General features: G+C 52.3%; 1 protein-coding gene across 1 annotated transcript; it reads left to right on the top strand.

Annotated features, from left to right (window-relative positions):
- The first annotated feature begins 208 nt into the window (after nt 1–208).
- On the top strand, nt 209–17,811 carry LOC142435531 (zinc finger protein 555-like). The gene is made up of 5 exons (XM_075539754.1): nt 209–263; nt 5,503–5,721; nt 9,113–9,239; nt 11,019–11,169; nt 17,578–17,811. The coding sequence occupies exons 2-5, from the start codon at nt 5,719–5,721 to the stop codon at nt 17,714–17,716; spliced, it is 420 nt and encodes a 139-aa protein (XP_075395869.1). The 5' UTR covers nt 209–263; nt 5,503–5,718; the 3' UTR covers nt 17,717–17,811.
- The last annotated feature ends 521 nt before the right edge of the window (nt 17,812–18,332 follow it).

The following is an 18,332-nucleotide window of genomic DNA, read 5'->3' as shown; positions in this document are numbered from 1 at the left end:
TCTGCCCGGTGAGCGCTCCGACGGCGGCGGCGCTTCCGAACCTGCGATGCCGACATGACTGCGCGTGACCTTGCAGTCCGTGACGCGCGCGAGTCTCACCCGTGTGCGCTCGTGCACGCGGGCGCCGCGGAACCTTGCTCGCAGCAGTCGGAGCGGTTCGCGTTTCCGCCCGGACGCGCTCTAGTGCTGCTCCCGCGGGCCTCACACCGGAAGCGGAGGTGCCCTCCCCGCCCGGCAGCCCGCAGCGGACCGGCGCTCGCAAGGTGCGTGTCGGTTTCCCGCGTCCGCAGAGCCCGGTGCCCCGTCCCCGGTGCGGGCGCCGCCCCCGCGCCCCTCCCGCCCCCCGACCCGCCGCGCCGCGCGGACGCCGAGAAGCCGGGCGCAGCTGCGCGTCTCGGTGCCGCCTCAGGTGCCGCGTCCCCGCCGGGGCCCGGGGGGCGGGGCGCGTGCGGAGTCGGGGCCCCGAGCGTCTCGGGCGCGGGGAGGGGGCTCCGGGCCGGCCCGCGGGCGCAGGCGGGCGGCGGGGCGGGGAGGGGACGGCGGCCCTGACCGCGCTGCGGCCCTCAGGCCTGAGGGGACCGGGCTCGGCGGGGACGCGGCCCCGGCGGTTTCCGGTCCCCGTTCCGGGTCGGCCCCCTGTGCGGCGGGGCGGACGGACAGACGGACGGACGGTCCGCGGCGGGTCCCTGCGGCGTCCCCTGAGGTGTCCGCGCCGGGGGCGAACACGCGCCGGCCCTGAGGGGGACGCGGGGGGCAGGGTCGCCTCCCTGGAGGACGGTCGGGGTGCCCGCTTTGGGGGGGCGTTGAGCGCTTCGCCGACCGCCCCGGGCTCCGGAGGCCCGCGCGAGCTCGTGACGGAGGCGCTGGGTTTGAGGGGCGGCTCGTGGGCGAGGAAGAGGGTGCGGCGAACCCCGAAAGGCGGGCTGTCAGCGAGGCGGGTGGAGCCTGCACGTCCGGCAGTTGTCGGTCGTTCTGGAGGATGGACGCGAGCCGTGGACCCGTGAAAGCGCTTGTTGGGTGGCTTTTCCCGCTGCTTCTCGGCGGAAGGAATTCCCGCGGCGGCAGCAGGTTAGCAATTCCCCGCGTCTCTCAGGACGCCGGGCACTAGGGGCTCAGGTGGTCGATGGATGGCGTCTGAGGCCGCCCCTGCAGCGTGGGGGGCGGGGTGGGCGCCTTGCACCCGAAAGTGGAAGCATCGGGGAGCACGACAAGCCCGGAGGGGAAGTGGCCGCAAAGGGAGACTGAGGACCCAGAGGAGGAGCTGGAACTGAGAAGGAGCCAGAGCTGTCAGTGGTTCTCAGCCTGGGGGTCGCGACCCCTTTGGGGGCTGGAACGTCCCTTTCACAGGGTCCCCTAAGTCAGGACCATCGCAGAACACATGTTTCCGATGGTCTCGGGCACCGAGACCCCGCTCCTCCGTCCTCTGTCCCCGGGCGCGTCGCCCACGTGCAGAGGCGCCCACCTGTGGGAACCCGGCCTGAAGACTGTTTCCCTGCTGCCCATCCTGCTTCACGACGAAGCGTCACTCGTTTATCGTTCGACGTCAGCACTTCATCGTCCAGAATGACGTGTCGCTTCTGTGAGGAATCCCTGTGCTCTAATGATGTTCGATTTCTCACACTGACGCTGCATCCTGCCGATCAGACAGTGACCTGACGATTCAGCACAGTGGCAGCGTGGCAGCGATGAAGAATAGTGTGATGTTCGGGGGTCACGACCACGTGCGGAGCTGTGTGAAAGGGTCGCGGCCTTGGGCAGGTTGAGAACCGCCGAGCTCAGATCCTTTTTTTTAAAGCCCGTTTCACCCCACTTGCAGGGGCGGCAGGGAGGGCTGTGTGTGTGGCTGAGGGTATGGGGTGTGCTTGGCTGTAGGATGCAGCGTTGATGGTTTCTAGCCGACGTGCTCAGGTGACCTTGCCCAGAGGTGTCTAACGTGTGCCTGGTTTGCTGGTGTCTAACGTGTGCCTGGTTTGCTGCAGAGCCTCCCTTGCGGTGTTGGCAGGTAATCTTTGCTCAGCACAGGTACCGGGTGCAGACAGCCCCTTCGTCCCGTCTTCCTCCCTGTGGAGCTGGTCTGCACGTGAACGTTGGTGCAGAGTACCTTCGCAGGGTGCTCGGAAATGGGCATCTGATTTCAGATTCTGCAGCCTTTGCTGCAGATTACAAAGGGGAAACTGGGAAAGTGAGTGAATAAGGGGGTGCTGATAGTGAAAATGCTGAAAGGGAGGGTGAGATGTGATCGGAAAGAGCCGGGTGAGAAATAGAACATTTTCCACCCAGATCTGGAAATGAAAGATCGGGGGTCGGCTCGTTTGGGGGGCCGTGTGGAGAGAAATGGGCACAGAGGCGTGCGGTTGTCCTTCTAGGGAAAGGCAACCGAGTTCCTGACTTATTTGTTGGTGGATTTGTGACCAGGTTGAAATACAGAGTGTTAAGGAATCCCAGGCTACTGGAAAACAGGGCGTAGCAATTCGTTTCAGAACAAATTAGGGGGGCGAATAGAAGCGGGAAAACCAAAATCTGCACCACAACATGAACAAGGATTAATCACGTGTCTGTGGTTGTTGGGCGCATCCAGGGGGTTCTCACCCGCAGCCAGGCTGCGCACAGCAGAGAAAGCACTGCCCAGTCTTGTCCCATCCTGACCACTGCTCCCGTGTCTGACGGCTGCAGGCACTGTCTCAGCCGTCTCCTGGACGGCCTTCCTCCTTCTTGCTGCGCAAACACGACGTCCTTCTCCAGGGACTGGCCTCTCCTGGCGACACGTCCACACTACCTGAGACAGACTCTCCCCATCCCGGCCTCTACGCAGCGCTCTGGCTGCACTTCTTCCAAGACTGATTTATTCGTATCTTTGGTTGTGCATGGAATTTTCAGTATTCTCTGCCGGAGCAGCGACACAGCCCCTTGATTGTACTTTGTTCTTCCTCATTCAATCTCCCACTCACATGCCTGCGAGGCCATCGGAAATACCATGGCTTGGGTCTGGTGCCCCTTAGTCCTCAAAGTAACTTCTCTGCTTTTCCGTGCTCTGTAGAGAGGTCTTGGCGGCAGATTTGCCTCCATGCAAAGCATCTTTGGATCTCTGGACGGCGGCTTCTGTGAGCATTGACTGTGGGTCCAACAGAGACTAAATCTTTGACAGCTTCAACCTCCCCATTGATTGTGATGTCACCTGTCGGGCCAGCTGTGGGGATTTGGGTCTTTACACTGAGTGCGAGTCTATACAGGTCAACTTCATCAGTAGACGCTGCACATCCCGCTTTCCACAAGCAAGCCTGCGCTCTCTGTTTACCGCCGCTTGTTAACAAGCCTCCCTCCAGTCCTGATGCCGCGTTCTTCCTATAGCCATCCATCCATCCATTGTGTAAAGCACATTTGTACATTCTTTGTCCTCATCATTCTCAAAACATTTGCTCTGCACTTAAGCCCTTGGCATCAGCTCTGCATTTTTCTCCCTCCCTCCCCGCTCCTCACTCCCTCATGAACTCTTGATAATTTATAAATTATTATTTTGTCATTTCTTACATTGTCCTACTTCACCCTTCACCCATTTTTCTGTTGTCCCTCCCCCAGGAAGGAGGTTATATGCAGACCCTTATAATCAGTTACCCCTTCCTACCACACCTTCTTTCTACCCTCCTGGTATCGCCACTCTTACCACTTGTCCTGAAGGGATCATCTGTCCTGGATTCCCTGTGTTTCCAGTTGCTATCTGTACCAGTGTACATCCTCTGGACTAGCCGGATTTCTAAGGTAGAATTGCCATCATGATAGTGGGGGGAAGGAAGCATTTAGGATCTAGAGGAAAGTTTTATGTTTTATCGTTACTTCACTGCACCCTGACTGGCTTGTCTCCTCCCCGCGACCTTCTGTAAGGGGGTGTCCAGTGGCCTACAGATGGGCTTTGGGTCGGCTGCTGCCTTATCGTACAAGAAATCTGCGTTCGTTCCACATTCTTTGTCTGCTTCCTGCATCGTTCAATTTTTGTCCATCACTCGTTCACTCACTGCCATTGAGTTCATGCTGATGCTCAGCGACGCCTGGTGGCTTCTCGAGACCGGCGTTGCTTATGGGAGTAGAAAGCCCAGGCCTTCTCCCTGGGAGAGGCTGGTGGGTTTGAACTGCTGACCATGCGGATCGCAGGCCAAGCATAACCACTACGCCACCGGGCGTCCGTTTTTTGCCCATGGAATCTTCAAGTTTCCTGAGTTCTTTCTGTTTTAAGACTTATTGAGTGTCAGGGGAAAACAGCCTCCCACAACTGAAGGGCCGGAAGGTGCAAATGTACGTCGATGATGTGTAAAGATGATGGTAAAGTCACGGAGGCTGGGAGACAGGAGAGAGGGTCGAATGAAGGAGTCAGATACATTGCATGGTAGCACGCTCACCTCTGCCCCTCTCGAACAAATGCAGACCCTCAGGGCCTGCTGACTCCCGCGGGTTCCCTAGGACCCCCTGGAGCTGGCAGCGCCTCCTCAGTCACAGTTTCAGTGCTTTCCGATCCGCGGCCTGTCCTCCAGCACTGTCTGTGACAGCCTTCTGCTCTCAGCCGTCAGGCCGTCAGCATCTGAGCGAGGTCCCAGGCTGCGTGCTCGTGGGAGGTTTCCAGCATCTCCCTCCTTCAAAGCGGGCGGCCAATTCCTTCTCAGTCGTCGGCTCTCAGTCCGGAGCTGCTGAAAACTTCTTCCCCGGGGTGACCATGGTGACACGTGAGGTACCACTGCCTGAAGCTTGCAGAATGGCCGCAGCCACCCCAGCAGGACAGACACACTGACAGACAGTGGTGGCCTAGGATGGGTGCCGTGAAAGCCTCTCATATCAGTACAGCCTTCTACGTGTGTGGGGCAGCGGTGTGAAGGCTGTGAAAGGTTATGGGTTGTAGTAACAGTTGCATGAGCCCCCAATAAAATGATGAGAAAAGAAAAGAAACATTAAGTAAAATGCAATAAAGGAAGTGAATGGCTAGTGTTGACGGCACAAGAGAAGAGCTTTTTGTTGTATTTACTTTGTTATGCTTTAACTATGTTTAGTTTTGTTCAATTTCTAACAACAAAAATACATCCTGCGTCCTTGGGAAATGCAATAGATGGATATGGTTCTAGACGCTGACTCCAGGGGAAGCTGAAATAAATCAATTTTAAAAAAAGAAAAGAAAGAGATGACACATCTTGCCTGTCAGACATTTCCATGACGATTCATCACAGTAGCAAACTGACAGTGATGAAGTAGCAACGAAACTAAGTTTATGGTGGGGGGTCACCACCGCAGGAGGTGGTGCGTGAAAGGGAGGTTGAGAACCACTGCCCTAGAGCTTCCACGGCTGTGGGTCCAGCAGGGTTTTAAACTTCCTGTAATGAAGGAGAAAGTGGTGGGGCAGACCCTGCGTGCCCAGGCCTGGTCCACCTTCGGTGCTGTGGACGTCCGGCCCATCCTGGCTCAGAGCCCTAAGACCGACTGCTTCTTGCTGCTTCACCCTCTGTGTCGTCCGCCTCTCCACAGTGCTTACGTTTGCATCCTGACACCCAGCCCGACTCAGCCAGTGAACCGTCTGGCTCACCCACACCATCCCAGGGAGAAAGTGCACATCTCTGGCCAGCTGGTGCGTGGACCAGTCAGACCTCATCTTCTTCTGAGTGTTCTCTGCCCTGTGTCCACTCCCATCCCTCGGGCTGGGAGACGACCGTGCCCCCGACGCGCAGGATCTGCAGCGAGGACATGGTGAGTTTGCAGCAAGCAGGGCTGTGCGCACCTGCATGTGAGTCAGACGGACCTGCTCTGTGTGGGAACTGCCGGGCGCCTGGTTGTTCCGTGAAGGGGGAGCCCAGCAGGGAGCAGGGTGCCCAGTCCCAGGAGGGACCTTGAGATCGTCTGGGTGCCTGGGTTCACCTGTCTCAGGTTATGCTGGTCTGGCCCCATGGGCCTCAGCGATCTGCCCGCTGCTGCTCTCTGGTGAGACACGGCCTCCAGAGACCCCCTGTCCTGTCTCTGTGGTTTCCCCCATTTGCCTCAAGGGGCCGGAACAGTTGCTATGAAATTGGAAAACTGTCCCTCCTGTCCTGGGATAGAGAGTCGGGAAGATGCCGTCGGGGGGCCTCCTGGCTGAAGATGGGTCTAGGAGGGGTGTCCCCTGGTGTCATCCAGGCAGGAACTAGGGGCAGTCTGTCCAACTGCGATTATGTTTGCAACTCCAGGCCAGTGTGATGTTTTTTTGCCGAAGAATACTTTCCTTGAAGGCTTCCCTGTGTGTGGACACAGAGTCTCCAACAATGATCCTCGACCTCCTACCTAGGCTGAGATCATGTATATGTATATACACACACGTACATATATACACACTTGTGTGTATACGTGTGCATGTATACACGTAGGTGCACACATACACGTACATATATGTACATCCCAGGTGTTATGTGACTGTTGATAGTGCTTTCTCATTTGGTAGAGACTAAATATAAGCTGTGTGTGTGTGTGTGTGTGTGTGTGTATGTGTGTGTAAATACTTTAATTTTCCGTTTCCTCAGAAAAAATTCCATCAAGCCCGTAGCATTGTTACCCCCAGGATTTGAGTGAAAGGGATGGAAATGCCCAAGTGCAGAGGCGTGCCTGTGTTTTAAGGGATTTAAACCTGCCCCAAGCTGAAGTAATCTTGCGATGGTCCTTTAAAGATCCCTGTGATGCTGATCGATCGTGGTAGAATCCCTTACGGTTTAAAAATTCTAGTTTGCAGTGTTCTCCGGCTGAGATAAAGGGCAGCTTTTAAAACCCCAATGTCCTTAGGGCTTTGCTTAGCAGCAGAGTTCAAAGTCACCTTTGTGGTTTGTACGAGTGGATGAAACCGAAGACCCAAACTCACCGCCATCGAGTGGATGCCGACTTAGCTGCCCCTCCAGGACCGGGCAGCAGGGCCTCTGCGTTTCCAGGCTGTAAATCTTCACAGGGGAGAAAGCCCTGCCTTTTCCCCGAGCAGCTGGTGTTCCGACCCGCTGACCCCGGGATCTCAGCCCAGCGTTCGGAGCAGCTCCGTCTGAAAGATGAATGGTTTCGTGATTGTGAGAACGGTGACTGAGCGTGTACGTTCCGTGTCACATAGTCAAGCGTGTGCATCGTGGCTGAAGAACTGCAGTGCTGTTCACGAACGTGACCTTTCCCAACCTTGATGCTGATCCTGCGACCTCATGGCGTGTTCCCAAAAGCGAATGATTATCCAGTGACATCATGAGCATGTTCCCCACAGTTAATGCTTGCCCTCTGACGTCGTGCGCGTGTGAGATGTGAGCGAGGGCAGGATCATCCCAGTCTGCTTGCAGATTTCTAGAATTGAGGCGGCACGTCTTTGCCTGCGCCTCTCTGTCTACGCAGTGGGTGATTTCTCAGTTGATGACGTTACTCCCTTTGCCTGCGCGCTAAATGAAGGTAGCCGTCGTCGATCCCCGCTGCTGAGCCCCCAGTGTGCCGCATCTGTGTAAAGTGCCCCTTTGGGAACCCGACGACCCTTTCACAGGGGTCGCCTAAGACCATATTTCTAACAAACGGAGACACTGCTCCTTTGTCCGTCTCCAGGCGGGTCCGTCCACATGCAGATGCCCCCACCTCCGGGGTCACCCCCACGCGAGGACGTGTGTGAAAGGGCTGCGGCCTGAGGAAGGTGGGAACCACTGCTTTATAAGGAAGGGACTTGAGAGTCTGATGTAAGAATTCTGTCAGTTTCTTTGAAATATGCCCTCCACTCTCAAACATGTGAGATGCTGTGCTTGTTGGCAGCTTGTTTTTCTCTTTCCTTCATTAACGACTTGGCAGGTATCCACTGTGTGCTCCCAACTCCAGACAAATCCGTATCTGTGCATCTGACGTCACTGTCGCCGTGCGTGGAAGGGGCGGATTGTCTCTAAGCCACAGGTGTGTCCAGGGAGCACAGGTCTGGGCAGAGGAAGCAGGGTTTTCCCTCCTGCTCAGCCAGGCTCTGTGTCAGCCAAGGCTTTACTGAGCAGGAACCGGCCGAGCAGCCACTAGACAATGTCCGTAGAGAGGAAGGACATCATGGAGAAATTAATCCTTCAAGATGAGTCCACCTGCTTCTTTTTCTTGGCTCAGCAGGGGTTGATTGAAGTGTTGGGCAGAGTTCTCTAGAGAAACAAAACCAGGACACTTAGGGTTTTGTGTGTGTGTGTGTGTGTGTGTAGGTTTATACAGCACAAAGGACTATAACAGCTAATCAGTCCACACAGCAGGACAGAGGGCTCAGTTCAACTCACTTCCATAGAAGTTAATAGACTGGAAGTCCTTCAACTCTGGAGGGCTGCCTGGCCCAAGGTCAAGGAAGCAGACAGCTGGGTCTCCATCGGACAAGGCAGGCAGAGTCTGCCCACTGGCAGCACACAGCAGGGCGGGTCACCAACAGCAGCTCAGGAGCTTAGAAAAGCAGGCCCGGATGGAATATGGAACTCAAGCAATGCAGGACTTCAGGACCCACCAGTCTCCGGCTCAAGCATGTGCACCAGCTGTGGAGAAGCCGGTCTCTGAGGAACCTCAAGCTCTAGCACAGGATCCTCGGGTTGGCTGTCCCAGAGGTGGAGCAGCTCATAAGTGGAGGCCGACAGCTAGCTACAGCAGCAGCATGGTGGTCTGATCACCAGAGAGGAAGAGAGGGGGGTTTGGGCCATACAAGGCCATTGATCTCTTTGCCGTCCAATCAGACTGCGCCCTGAGGAATCCCACACGTTCTTGCTGGCCGGGTTGGCTCAGTCAACCTTGTCTGTCCCAGGGGATTGCCCCTGTGCTTTGTGGAGATTGCTCTTGGGCGGAGGTGTGGCTGTGTGTGCTTGTGAAAGTGATGAGGTGGCATTTCTCCCTGTCCTGGGCCGTAACAGACGGGGAAAGACTTCCCCGACGGGCAGTGCACCGTGGAGGCATGGCTTCCGTGTGCTGTGAGGCTTTGGGAGCACATGCTGTCCTTGAGGAAGTCTTTGCGGTTGGCGAACAGAGGAGGGTGGTGGTATATCCTAAGGGTGGTCCTTGGTAGAGACGCCTGTGGGGTCTGCTGCACACTGAGCTCTTGGGCACATGGGGCGACGTGGGAGCTTCCTGACCCAGAGCGTGTGGGCTGTTTCAGGGCTCCGTGGTCCCTGAGGATGTGGCCGTGGTCTTCAGCCAGGAGGAGTGGGCTCTGCTGGACCTCGCTCAGAGGAGACTCTACAGGGACGTGATGATGGAGACGCTGACCCACCTGGCCTCCGTCGGTGAGAATGACGTCGGAAGAATGGGTCTTGTCTTGGTTTGTTCTTTGGGGTTTTTATTAATCATTTTTATCAGGGGCTCTTGCAACTCTTATCACAATCCACACATCCATCCATCCATCCTGTCAAGCACGTCTGTGCTTATGTTGCCGTCATCATTTTTTTAATAAATCATTTTATTGGGGGCTCATACAGCTCTTACTACAATCCATCCAGCATGCATTGTGTCGAGCACATGTGTACGTTCATTGCCATCATCGTTTTCAAAGCATTTCCTTTCAAATTGAGCCCTGGGTATCAGCTCATTCCCCGCTGCCCCACCTTTTAACATACAGTTACTGGACATTGGTATCTTCATTGACTTTGCTTCCACGTCTTGTGCTGAAGGGCAACCTAGAGGGATTGGTCACACGGGCACCGTCCCCTGGTCTGTGGACCTCAGATACACTCCTTTTGCAATAAACGGGGCCACCTGTGTCGCCGTGAGCTTCCATTTTCTTGTGGTGAGAAACTCAGAGGCTCCATTCACAGTGTTTTAGGTGATGGCGTCAAGTTCAGGGCCGGGGGACGGTAAAGACAGGGTGAGACTCGGAGTTTTCAGCTGTGCCCTCCCACCTGTGCTCTCTCACCTGTGCTCTCCCTCTTGTGCCCTCCCAATGTGTTCTCTCACCTGTGCCCTCTCACCTGTGTTCTCTCAACTGTGCCCTCCCACTTGTGTTCTCTCACATGTGCTCTCCCATCTGTGTTCTCTCACCTGTGCCCTCCCACCTGTGTTCTCTCACCTGTGCTCTCCCTCTTGTGCCCTCCCAATGTGTTCTCACCTGTGCCCTCTTACCTGTGTTCTCTCACCTGTGCCCTCTCACCTGTGCTCTCCCTCTTGTGCCCTCCCAATGTGTTCTCACCTGTGCCCTCCCACCTGTGTTCTCTCACCTGTGCCCTCTCACCTGTGCTCTCCCTCTTGTGTCCTCCCAATGTGTTCTCTCACCTGTGCCCTCTCACCTGTGTTCTCTCACCTGTGCCCTCTCACCTGTGTTCTCTCACTTGTGCCCTCCCACCTGTGTTCTCTCACCTGTGCTCTCCCATCTGTGTTCTCTCACCTGTGCCCTCTCACCTGTGCTCTCCCTCTTGTGCCCTCCCAATGTGTTCTCTCACCTGTGCCCTCTAAACTGTGTTCTCTCACTTATGCTCTCTCACCTGTCGTCTCCTGTGCTCTTACATGTGCCCTCTCTCCTGTGCTTTCTCACCTCTGCTCTGTCACCTGTGCTTTCTTACCTTTGCTCTCCTACCTGCGCCTTCCCACATGTACCCTCTCACCAATGCTCTCCCACCTGTGTTCTCACCTGTGCCCTCTGACCTATGCTCTTACCTGTTCTTTCCCACCGGTGTTCTCCCACCTGTGTCCTCCCACATGTACAATCAACCTGTGCTCTCCCACCTGTATTCTTTCACCTGTGTTCTCTCACCTGTACCGTCTGACCTGTGCTCTCCCACCTGTGCTCTCCCATGTGTGCTCTCCTACATGTGGTCACCAACACTCTTTGCTCTTTGGATGTCATGTGTGTGCTGTGCCTCTTACCTTTCGGTTCATGCCTCCCAAGGAGACATGTTTTTGCCGTCACTCTTAATCCAGGTGAAAGCGTTTTCTCAAACTCGACTTTCCATTCACTGCCGTTGTGCCCACGCGGCGAAACGTGGCAATGTCCTCTTTGTCCAGATCAGCCGCCTTCCCTTAGTAATTATTTTCTCTCGTTTCATTTTGCAAAACGCAACTCGGTGTGCCAGCCTCTCCCAACCAGAACGATGAGGAAAAGTTGGCCCGTGACCGTGTGATGCTGCTATTCAGGAAGAACGACGCCTGGTCCTCCTTGCAGGCCGACGTCTCTGAATGGCGCGTCGGCGAAGATCAGCACAAAGACCCAGGGAGACTAGCAAGGTGAGCGTCAGGCCCAGAAGGAATCCGTTTCCCTAGGAGAAAACACCACGGTGTCATGACATTAAAACACACTTGAATGTTTTTGTGCACATAAGTCCAGACCCCAGAATCTTCTTACGGCTGTACAGGTGTTGTGAGTGTTAAATAGGCTGCATTCATATTTTGGCCGTCAGACGCTGAGACCACAGAAACATCAGCCCCACTCAGACTTGACTGTTGGCTGGACTTTTTTTCACATGTGTCCATCTCCACAAGGGAATCCAGTAATCCGGTTCCTCAATAGATCCATAAAGTTTGAGGAATCCTATGCAGAGAATGGCCGTCTTTTATTTTATTTTATAAAATCATTTTATTGGGGACTCATACAGCTCTTATCACAATGCATCCCTACATTTCACAAGTACATTTGTTGCCTTCATCATATTCAAAGCAGTTTCTTTCTACTTGAGCCTTTGGTATCAGTTCCCATTTTCCCCCTCACCTTCCCTCCCTCATGAACCTTTATTACTTTATATATTTTTCATGTCTGACACCGACCAATGTCTCCCTTCACCCACTTGTTTGTTGTCCGTCCCCCTTGGAGGGGGTTATATATAGATCTTTGTTATCCGTTCCCCCTTTTCCCTCCCCCCTTCCCTTCCTCTCCTAGAATGGCTACTCTCACTGTTGGTTCTGAGAGGTTAATCTGCCTTAGATTCCCTGTGAATCCAGCTCTTATCTGTACCTGTGTACATGCTCTGGTTTAGACAGATTTGTAAGGTAGAACTGGGGTTATGATAGTGGAGTGGGGTGGAAGCAGTAAAGAACTAGAGGAAAGTTGTGTGTGTTGTCAGTGTTGTACTGCACCCTGTCTGTTCCCTTCCTTGTGACCCCTCTGATGGGATGTCCAGCAGCCTCCAGAGACACTGCCCTCAGTTTCATTGGAAATTGCTGGATCTTCCTGAATGGATTCCAAGCCCTGATACGTATGAAAACAACATGCTTAGATAGACCCACATAGCTGTGCCCATCATCCATCAATCTGTCCACATGTGCAGATACCCACAGAGATGTACAGTTCACCTTGGGTCAGTTCCAACTTACACTGACCTTACAGGACAAGGTGGAATTTCCCCTTGGGGTCCCCAGACTTAGAGCTTTCCAGGAGTCAGCAAACTTGTTTTTTATCCTGCTGAGCTGTAGTTGTGTTGAAACTGCTGACCTGGTAGAGTGCTGTGTGGTGTGTACCTCCTTGTGCCCCCAGAGATCCTACTTGTTTGTTGACATGAAAAACCACCGTTAAGATCATGTGCTCCGAGGATCTTTTTGATTTTGTATTTTTCAATCATTTTATTGGCATGTCATTCACATGTCCTAGAATTCAATAATCAGTGACATCAAAAAGATTTGATTAGTCATTTCCACAATCAGTTTCAGAACATTTTCTTCAGTCTGTACTCTTTATTAGCTCCCCCTTTCCCCGCCCAACTTCCCCAGAAGCCATTCATCTACTTACTTCCCATAGTTTTGAACTAGAATTTTGACAATACAGTATCTTCATACATGTGTGTGAAGCAGAAAAAGGGGCAAGGTTATATTCAACTGACTTTTAATTTTTGCAGAGACCTTAGAGAAGAGAGTCTCTGTGGAAATAATGAAGGCAGCAGGTGTGACACAACCTTCAGCCAAATCCCAGATGGCACTGCAGCAGCTCAAAGCCTTGCTACTGGAGAAAATCCATCTCAACCAAGTCAGCGTGGCGGGGCCGCCACAGATCACTCGCTGTCTCATGTTGTATCTGATGCTGACTGCAACACCTTTCCGTGTAAGAAATGTGGAGAAGCCTGCCTTGGCCACGGGAGCCCAACGTCTGCTCTGGGAACTCTTAAAAGAAGGAGTACCTGTACTAAAAGGGTGGTGTGTGGGGCGGACACCAGTCCTATAACAACATGCCTTGGTGAGAAACACTGTGAATGTAATCGATGCAGGAAGAATTCCTATGGTCTTTCCTCCCTTGGGACGCATTTGAAAGGTCGTAAGGGTAAAGAACACGGGAAGCCCGATAGTCCTCCGACATCGCAAGTTTTACATAGAACCTTTCAAAACTTCGGAAAGGAACACTTATGTACGCAGTGTGGGAGAGACTTCAGATCTTCCTGGTTGCTCACGCAACACATGCAAACTCACAGGGAGCACGTGGCGTCTGGATGTCAGGAGGATGAGAAAGTTTCTTCTCAGTCTTCAAAGCTCGCCATGCATAAAGTTCGTAGTGGAAAGAGGACCTACCAGTGTCAGGAATGTGGGAAGATCCTTACTTCTTCCTCCTCTCTCATTCAGCATGCTCGGACTCATACCGGAGAGAGGCGCTATAAATGCCAGGAGTGTGAGAAGACCTTTACTCAATCTTCCAACCTCATTATCCATAAAAGGATTCACAGTGGGGAGAGGCCGTATGAGTGTAAAGAATGTGGCAAAGCTTTCCGGTGCTCTTCCCATCTTAGTCGACACCTGAAAACGCACAATGGGCTGAAGCCTTATGAATGTCAGGAATGTGGGAAGGCCTTCAGCCAGGTTGCCTCCCTCACGCAACATAAAGGGATCCACAGTGGAATGAGACCTTACGTTTGCAAGGAGTGTGGGAAGACCTTTCCTCGGGTCTCATCGCTGACGATACACAGACGAACCCACAGCGGCGAGAAGCCTTATGAATGTAAAGATTGTGGGAAAGCCTTTAGCAATTCCTCACATCTCAGTAAACATAGGACCACTCACAGCGAGGAGCGGCCGTATGAATGTAAAGAGTGTGGCAAAGCCTTCACCCACTCCTCGTACCTTAATCACCACATCAGAACACACCGCGGAGAGAGGCCTTACAAATGTGAGGTCTGCGGGAAAGCCTTTGGGCGTTCCTCCCATCTGACTTCACACCTGAGAACCCACAGTGGGGAGAGGCCTTATGCGTGCAATGAATGCGGGAAAACCTTCAGTCACCCCTATTGCTTGTCTGAGCATGTTCGGATTCACACAGGACAGAGGCCTTACGAATGTAAGCAATGTGAGAAAGCCTTTCACTGCTCCTCGGACCTCACGAAGCACGTGAGAACGCACAGCGGAGAGAGCCCGTACGCCTGTGAGCACTGTGGGAAGAGCTTCAAGCAGGCCCCAGCCCTCACTGTCCATAAAAGGATCCACACGGGCGAGAAGCCTTATGATTGTAAGGAATGTGGAAAGACCTTTACTTCTCTGTCTGCGGTGACGACGCATATGCGAACCCACGGTGGAGAGAGACCTTACAAATGTGAGCAGTGTGGGAAGTCGTTTGGGTATTCCTCAGTCCTCAGGCAACACGTACGGACCCACAGCGGAGACATGCCATACAAATGCAAGGAATGTGGGAAAGTCTTTAAGACCCCCGCCTACCTCACGAAACATGTGAAAACTCACACGGGGCTGAAGCCTTACGAATGTCAAGAGTGCGGCAAAGCTTTCTCTCGATCTTCACATCTTCTTTTGCACATTAGGACCCACAGTGGGGAAAAACCTTATGAATGTAAGCAGTGTGGTAAAGCCTTTAGCGATTTGTCCCACCTGATAGTCCACAAAACGATTCACACTGGGGAGAAGCCTTTCGACTGTCGGAAGTGTGGGAAAGTCTTTCGGGTGTCCTCGCAGCTGAAAGCCCATCTGAAAACTCACTGCATGGAGGCCTTATGAATTTCAGGACCGTGGGAAAGCCCTTAAACCAGCAGGAAACCTCTTGACAAAACTAGGAGCCAGCCTGTAGAGGTCTTAAGAATGTCAGCAGCTCACTTCCCAGTAATCCTGAAGGCATCCGTCTTCCACTCTTCACCCGGTCGCCAACGTTCGTGCAGGGTCACAGTGCTGTAGAGCAGACACCATCCGCTAAAATTCATCATTGGAGGAAAATGGTGAAAGGTCTCCAGCGTGGGCAACTCTTCATCAGAGTGCTCAGTACAGAAACAAAAGAGAATCCTCCCACCCCAGCATTATTTTGCAAATGCAGATGAAAATTAGAAGTACTGACAAGTGACTGAGGAACAAGCAATTCCAGAGGATCTGTCTTTTGTCACCTTCAAGAGGCCATGGGATGCTAAAGATGCAGCCAGAGATACTAATAGAAAGTCCTCAGATGAAGAAACCCTCAAAGTCTAACGAGCCAGTGAACCAACACTTAGCGTAGTAGACGTAGACCACCACCAGGTCCTTGAAGCAGAGGTAGAAGCGGGGTCTATGGAGGAAGCAGGGAACCCTTTTCCCATGGGGGTCCTGTGGGTGACCCTGGCTATTTTGTGAGTGTTACTACGAGTGCTTCCAGGAAACCACTTCTAGTGAAGAGTCCTTCTACCAGGAAGTACAGGGTACCTCCTTACAGAACACTCCCAGGACTAGTGCACAGCAGCAGGGAAATGCAGGAAGCGTTCCTGCATCACATGGAAGCTACAGGTAAGCAGACCCCTCTCAGAGGGAGCCCCTGCCCTCCCGCAAGGATGTTTATTCCAAAGATGATGGAGAGTCTACTGAAGACAGTTATTCAAGCAGAGGTTACACCGGTTCTCGGGACACAAGGGAAGACGCAGAGCATGATTGTGGTTACTCAAGTCACATGATGACTGACCCTCCAGAGGGGATGGCAGTAGAGATTCCTACCGTCCTGGTCGTGACCACGTCATCCCAGTGGAGCTTCCTACAGAGGTTCATGTGAGAGCCACTATAACTCCCTTAATGCTCCAGCTACACGAGGGGCCTGCTTTTTATGGAGGAAACAGTTGCTATGGTGTTTACAGCGGCTCATGGGACAGATATGTTGGAAGGTGAAAGAGTAATAAACAGTCGACGTGAGTTCCACTCACACAATTACGATTGACGTAGCAGACAAGCGAGAAGGTTTCCTCTTCTGTGGAGAGGAGGCATTGTCCACACTGATTCACACACCATCTCAAGCCATGGGTGAACCCAGCCCGATAGAGAAGGGGTGGGGTCTGGGGGAGGCAGAAGCAAATACTAAAGACAAACCAATATGTGGGGCCAACATCCCTGTTCAAAGAAACAAGCTAACTAAAAATAAAAACTATTCTGTCTTTACTACCTGTGGATTATTAATGAAAAATTGTTACTTAAAATAAAACTTCCTGTTTTAAATTTTCTAGCGATTAAACTGGAGCTTTAAGTGTGTACAGGACAGGCATGCAACGGCTCTGAAAAGATAAGACCCACCCACTGCTTTGAGTTCTTGGGACATTTGCTTTCAAAGAGGTTTGCCTGGAGGGCTGTGGTATTTTGAATTTTGAATTAGTGATTTGTGCCTGAAGCTGGGAAAAATTGGAGCCATGAAGAAACTCCTCTGTAAGACTGAACCTGGAAATGCTTGCTAGGGGACCACCTGGATCCACTTGAGTGGAAGTGGGAGAAACTCAGCAATAAAGAGGTTGACTCTGGCCACTGACACCTGTGGACCTTGTTTGCAGATACTAGAGAAGAAGACTAGAACATGGCTGCTCTGAAACGTAAAGAATTGTGCAGGTCATGGACTAGCTCAAGAGGGCTAGGGGTGTTGAGAATTTGTGATGAGGCCCATGGTCCAAAGGCACAGCACCCAATGAGCACCCTGGTGAGGCAGCCCACATTGAGTTGACCAGAAGCCAACCAGAGGAAGATGAGATCTTTGAGCCGGTGACGTGGTGCGTAGTGCTGCTGACTTTATGGGCGGCCTGCCCTGATTTGACTCTGCTTATGGATGCAGACTTCACAAGGTTCCAACTGGAATGAAGATTCTTCACATCAAAGAAAGTTTGGCTCCTGAGATCATTGGGTTGATGTAGGTGGGCAGTGTCGAAATTGGATACTCAACACGGAGAGGATGAAGGCTTGAAGTGGCTGGCTTACAAGCTTTCATGAATCAGGGAATGTGTTTATAGGATTATGAGATAGGTGTTCACTTAACTGCAATTGTTGGGGGAATACTTTTGTACACTTATAGAATGTTCTGTTTAAAGGAGGTTTCCACATTTTGAGTTGTGTGCATTTTAGTTTTATCCTGTTATGCGCAAGTATTATTTTACTGTTGCCTTGGTTTTAAAAATTCTGTATGGGTAACGAGTTGTGTAGGGCGGGGGGCGGGAAGGGGGAAATGAGCCGATACCAAGGGCCAAGTAGAAAAAATGTTTTGAAATTCGTGATGGCAACCTATGTACCAATGTGCTTGACACCATGGATGACTGGATGGATTGTGATAAGAGATGTAAGAGCCTCAAATAAAAGTACTTAATAAGTTATCTTAAAACGTTGTGTAAAAGTGTCGAGTTGACAAGAGCTGGTCTGTGGTGGGTGTTTACATAATAAAGGGGTGGAGTCTAGCCTGTCAGCTGGAGTCTAGCCTGATGTTACCTCTTTTCGCGGCCTTCCCACAAGGAGAGTTCTGGGGACAGGGAGAGCCCTGGAAACGGGTCTGCCTCCAGAGGAGCTACAAGACTACATACCAGCCTGCGATCTTCCTGCAATCTGTATTATTGATTCTCAAGAGGGATTTGTGAACCACTACCGGACTTAAAGAGTCTGTTCCGGCTTACAGACTTGATCTGGACCATGCTCGGATGGTTGCTTGACATATAATTCTTGTTATAAAGCGTACTCTTACACGTCTATGAGTATTCTTGGATCTGTTTCTTTGGTCAAATACAACCAACATAAAGTTATAGCATTATTTAAAGTGTCAAGGGTCGTGTTCTGAATGTGTAACTAAATTAAGCCTTTACAGAACATAGAGTTACAGAAAGGACTGAGCATTTCTGGGTGCTAACTTTATACTACAAGGTAACCTGGTGTTCTTGTCAGGTAAGTGTTGGGCAGCAACTGCAAGGTCAGACATTCAAACCACCAGCTGCTCGTTGGGAGAAAAATAAGGTGGTCTGCTTCCACAATATTGATGGCATGGGAAACCCTCGTACACAGTCCCTGGGAGGCAGGACTGGGAACTTGTTTGGTCTGGAGGTCTTACCATCCGGTCACAACATCCAGGTAGAAGCACATCTGAGGTACTTGAGTAAAGAAAATCATACTAAAGGTCACGATCCTGGCTGTTTTAAGGTACAAAAGGTATCCCATCTCAAATATAAGGAAAATGTTATTAAGCTGTAGAAGACAGAGACCATCTAAAGACATAAGAG

The sequence above is a fragment of the Tenrec ecaudatus genome, chromosome Y, assembly GCF_050624435.1.
Source record: "Tenrec ecaudatus isolate mTenEca1 chromosome Y, mTenEca1.hap1, whole genome shotgun sequence".
NCBI classification, from domain to species: domain Eukaryota; kingdom Metazoa; phylum Chordata; class Mammalia; order Afrosoricida; family Tenrecidae; genus Tenrec; species Tenrec ecaudatus.
The sequence above is the reverse complement of the archived record's forward strand: the minus strand, read 5'-3'. Positions and strand labels throughout refer to the sequence as shown.

What these genes read in the sequence shown, in the direction of transcription:
- LOC142435531 (XM_075539754.1), top strand. An exon ending in GACCCACCTGGCCTCCGTCG is followed by an intron (nt 9,240 to 11,018) that starts GTGAGAATGACG and finishes TCGGTGTGCCAG; the next exon opens with CCTCTCCCAACCAGAACGAT. An exon ending in GACCCAGGGAGACTAGCAAG is followed by an intron (nt 11,170 to 17,577) that starts GTGAGCGTCAGG and finishes CCTTCCCACAAG; the next exon opens with GAGAGTTCTGGGGACAGGGA.